Genomic DNA, 2,572 nt, shown 5'->3' on the forward strand with positions numbered 1-2,572 from the left:
ACTGTGCCTGGCACATGGCAAACACTCAGTAAACACCAGCTAGCATCTTTTCTCCTCAAACCACTGATATCTGGGCACACAGGACTGGGGGGAGGGGGAGGGTGCGAGCAGGGCCGGGGGTACCTGTACTCACAGCATGTACTCTGGGATTCCAAAAGGGTTACATTTTCCAGGTGGCTTTTCCCTCAAAGGGCTTCCCTGGTGGCTCAGACTGCCTGCAATGTGGGAGACCTGGGTTCAATTCCTGAGTTGAGAGATCTGGGTTTGATTCCCTGAGCCTGAAGAAGGGAATAGCTACCTACTCCAGTATTCTGGCCTGGAAAACTCCATGGACAGAGGAGCCTGGCAGGCTACAGTCCATGGGGTCGCAAAGAGTCGGACATGACTAAGCAACTTTCACTTCACTTTCCCTCAAAAGCCAAAAAGTTGTCTCTCTTTACTAAGAGGAGATGGGTATTGCAAAGCAAACATTCAGGGGTCGGGTCAGCCCTCTTCCCTGTCCATGAGGTCTGGGTCCTGGGCAGGAGTCCTAGGGTCTGGCTCATCTCAGCTCTCCTTCTGACCAGTTGATGGCTCAGCCCTTTCTGGGCCTTGGTTTTCGTGTCTGTACAGGCTGAGGAGCCTTAAGGCCAGAGGTCCTTGCTGACCGCCAGTATTCTCATCCCCTGTGCCTTCCCTTCCTTCCTTCCTTCTCTCACTCCTACCTGTTCCTCCTGCTGTCACGCCCTCCCCCACGGACACCTGCCCTCTTAGGAGGGCCTGGGGCATCCCGAAAGGAACAGCATGGAGTGACGGGAAGGAAGCTTGGAGGCTGCTGGGCCCCATCCTGCTGCTAAGTTGCCAGGCATCTTTGAGTAATCACCGCCTTCTCTGGTTCCCCCATGTCTGCAGTGAAGAAGCTTCCAGGGTACTGGGGAGGTTCCAAGAGATAAGGATTGTACCTGTGGTTTTTGAAAGGTGTGAAGTGCAGTACCGGACTGAACTCTGACCAGGGCATGAGGCCAGCTAAGAGGATCTGGAAACTAAGGTTCATCTTCCTGGCTGAAGTCCTTCCTTATCATGAGATGGAACATGACTCAATACCATTTACATCCATTCTCCTGTGAACTTCACACATCTCTGTGAAAAGGAGTTAAGATCCCCATTCATCAGATTGGAAAACTGAGTCCCAGGGAAGGGAAAAGATTTGCCCAAGGCCACCCTGTGAGCTGCTGGCATAGCTGGGGCTTGAACCCAGGTCTCTGGACCCATGGTGTGGGCTCTTTAATCATCTACCTCTCTTCCTGGACCTTCCTCCCACCCCACTTCCCAGTCTTCCTCCCCTGGAGCACTTTGCCAGACCAGAACATGGCCTTCAGCCTGTCCCCCATTGTGCCTCCCACAGGATTTTGACTTGCTGCTCATCTTTCTTGCGGATGAGAATGACAACCACCCCGTCTTTACTGAGAGCACCTACCTGGCGGAGGTGATGGAGAACTCTCCTGCTGGTAGGTGCTGGGCCCACCTGGGAACCCCTGCTGCTACCAGGCACCCCCTGAGCTCAGATGCTGAGGACCTCCTTGTGCCTGCTCGGGGCCCAGCTGAGGCCTGGCTGAACACAGAGCTGGCAAGTGCAGAAGGGTGTGGTGGGGAGAAGGGAGTGCAGCTCTGAAGGGCTGGAGGACCAGGGCTGCCAGGCTCCTAGAGGCCACCAAGGAGGCCGCAGGTCTGGTTGGAGGCAGTCATTGGTCCCCAAGACTGAGAAGAGCCCCACTTCCCCTCCTCAAGGGCCACTTAGCCATAAGGCTACCCAGGAGGGGAGTAAGCCCACTCTTCATGCTCCCCCAGCTCCAGGAGCATAGGGCATCCTGGAGGCTTCTGAGAGCTCAGGGAGCATGTGAGATCAGAAGCGGGGCAGGCCCCTCACAGATCAGTGTGGCTCTCCCCCGCACATGTGCACTGCGTCTCCTCTTCACTGCCTCCCCGAGGACGTCCTCTCACTCCTCCCCAGCCCCCAGAGCTTGGAGTCTTAAGTTAGGAAGAGGTGAGCTGGGATACTCCCTGTCTCTGGCTGGCTGTCTCCCCTGTAGGAATATGAATCTTAAACCTGCCTGTGTATATGCTCACACATGTGCCAGTGCACGTCCATGTGAGGCATATGTGCAGCTTATACGTGTGCAGAGATACACAGAGGTGCCTGCACGATGCACTCCATGTGCAGATATAACCGCCTGCAGAGGCAGAATGCACAGCGTGGGCCTCCCAGGCCTGCGAGCATTACAGAGTGAGTGCTGTGGCTGTGTAAACACGGAGTCCGGTGCACACATGTGGGTCCTAGCCTTGAGTGGTCAGACAGCCGTTGGAGCATTGTGTACACACACACGTGGGCAGACTGGGCCGGGGGTGCATACCTAGACAGGGCCCCACACAGGGAGGGGACGTCAGGGAGCCCCCAGACCCTCCCGTGGTGGCCAGCCTCAAAGGCTGCTGGGAAGGCCGGCGTGCTCCGGGCGGGCCGGAGGGGCTTGCTCACCGCTGTTGTGTTTTCTCCCCAGCAGGGCTTTGAGGCTGCTCCCCAAGCATCTGCGTCAGT

The 2,572-nt window shown here is 56.6% G+C and overlaps 1 protein-coding gene across 1 annotated transcript in view; it reads left to right on the top strand.

The window, feature by feature from the left end:
* CDH23 (cadherin-related 23) overlaps nucleotides 1-2,572 on the top strand; it is a 409,549-nt gene that overhangs the window by 383,205 nt on the left and 23,772 nt on the right. Inside the window, exon 45 of the mRNA XM_010852241.1 lies at nucleotides 1,385-1,487. Coding sequence (XP_010850543.1) covers nucleotides 1,385-1,487 — 103 coding nt within the window. The remainder of the gene's footprint in view (nucleotides 1-1,384; nucleotides 1,488-2,572) is intronic.

This window comes from Bison bison, unplaced genomic scaffold (genome assembly GCF_000754665.1).
Source record: "Bison bison bison isolate TAMUID 2011002044 unplaced genomic scaffold, Bison_UMD1.0 scf7180017864309, whole genome shotgun sequence".
In the NCBI taxonomy this organism is placed as follows: Eukaryota; Metazoa; Chordata; class Mammalia; order Artiodactyla; family Bovidae; genus Bison; species Bison bison.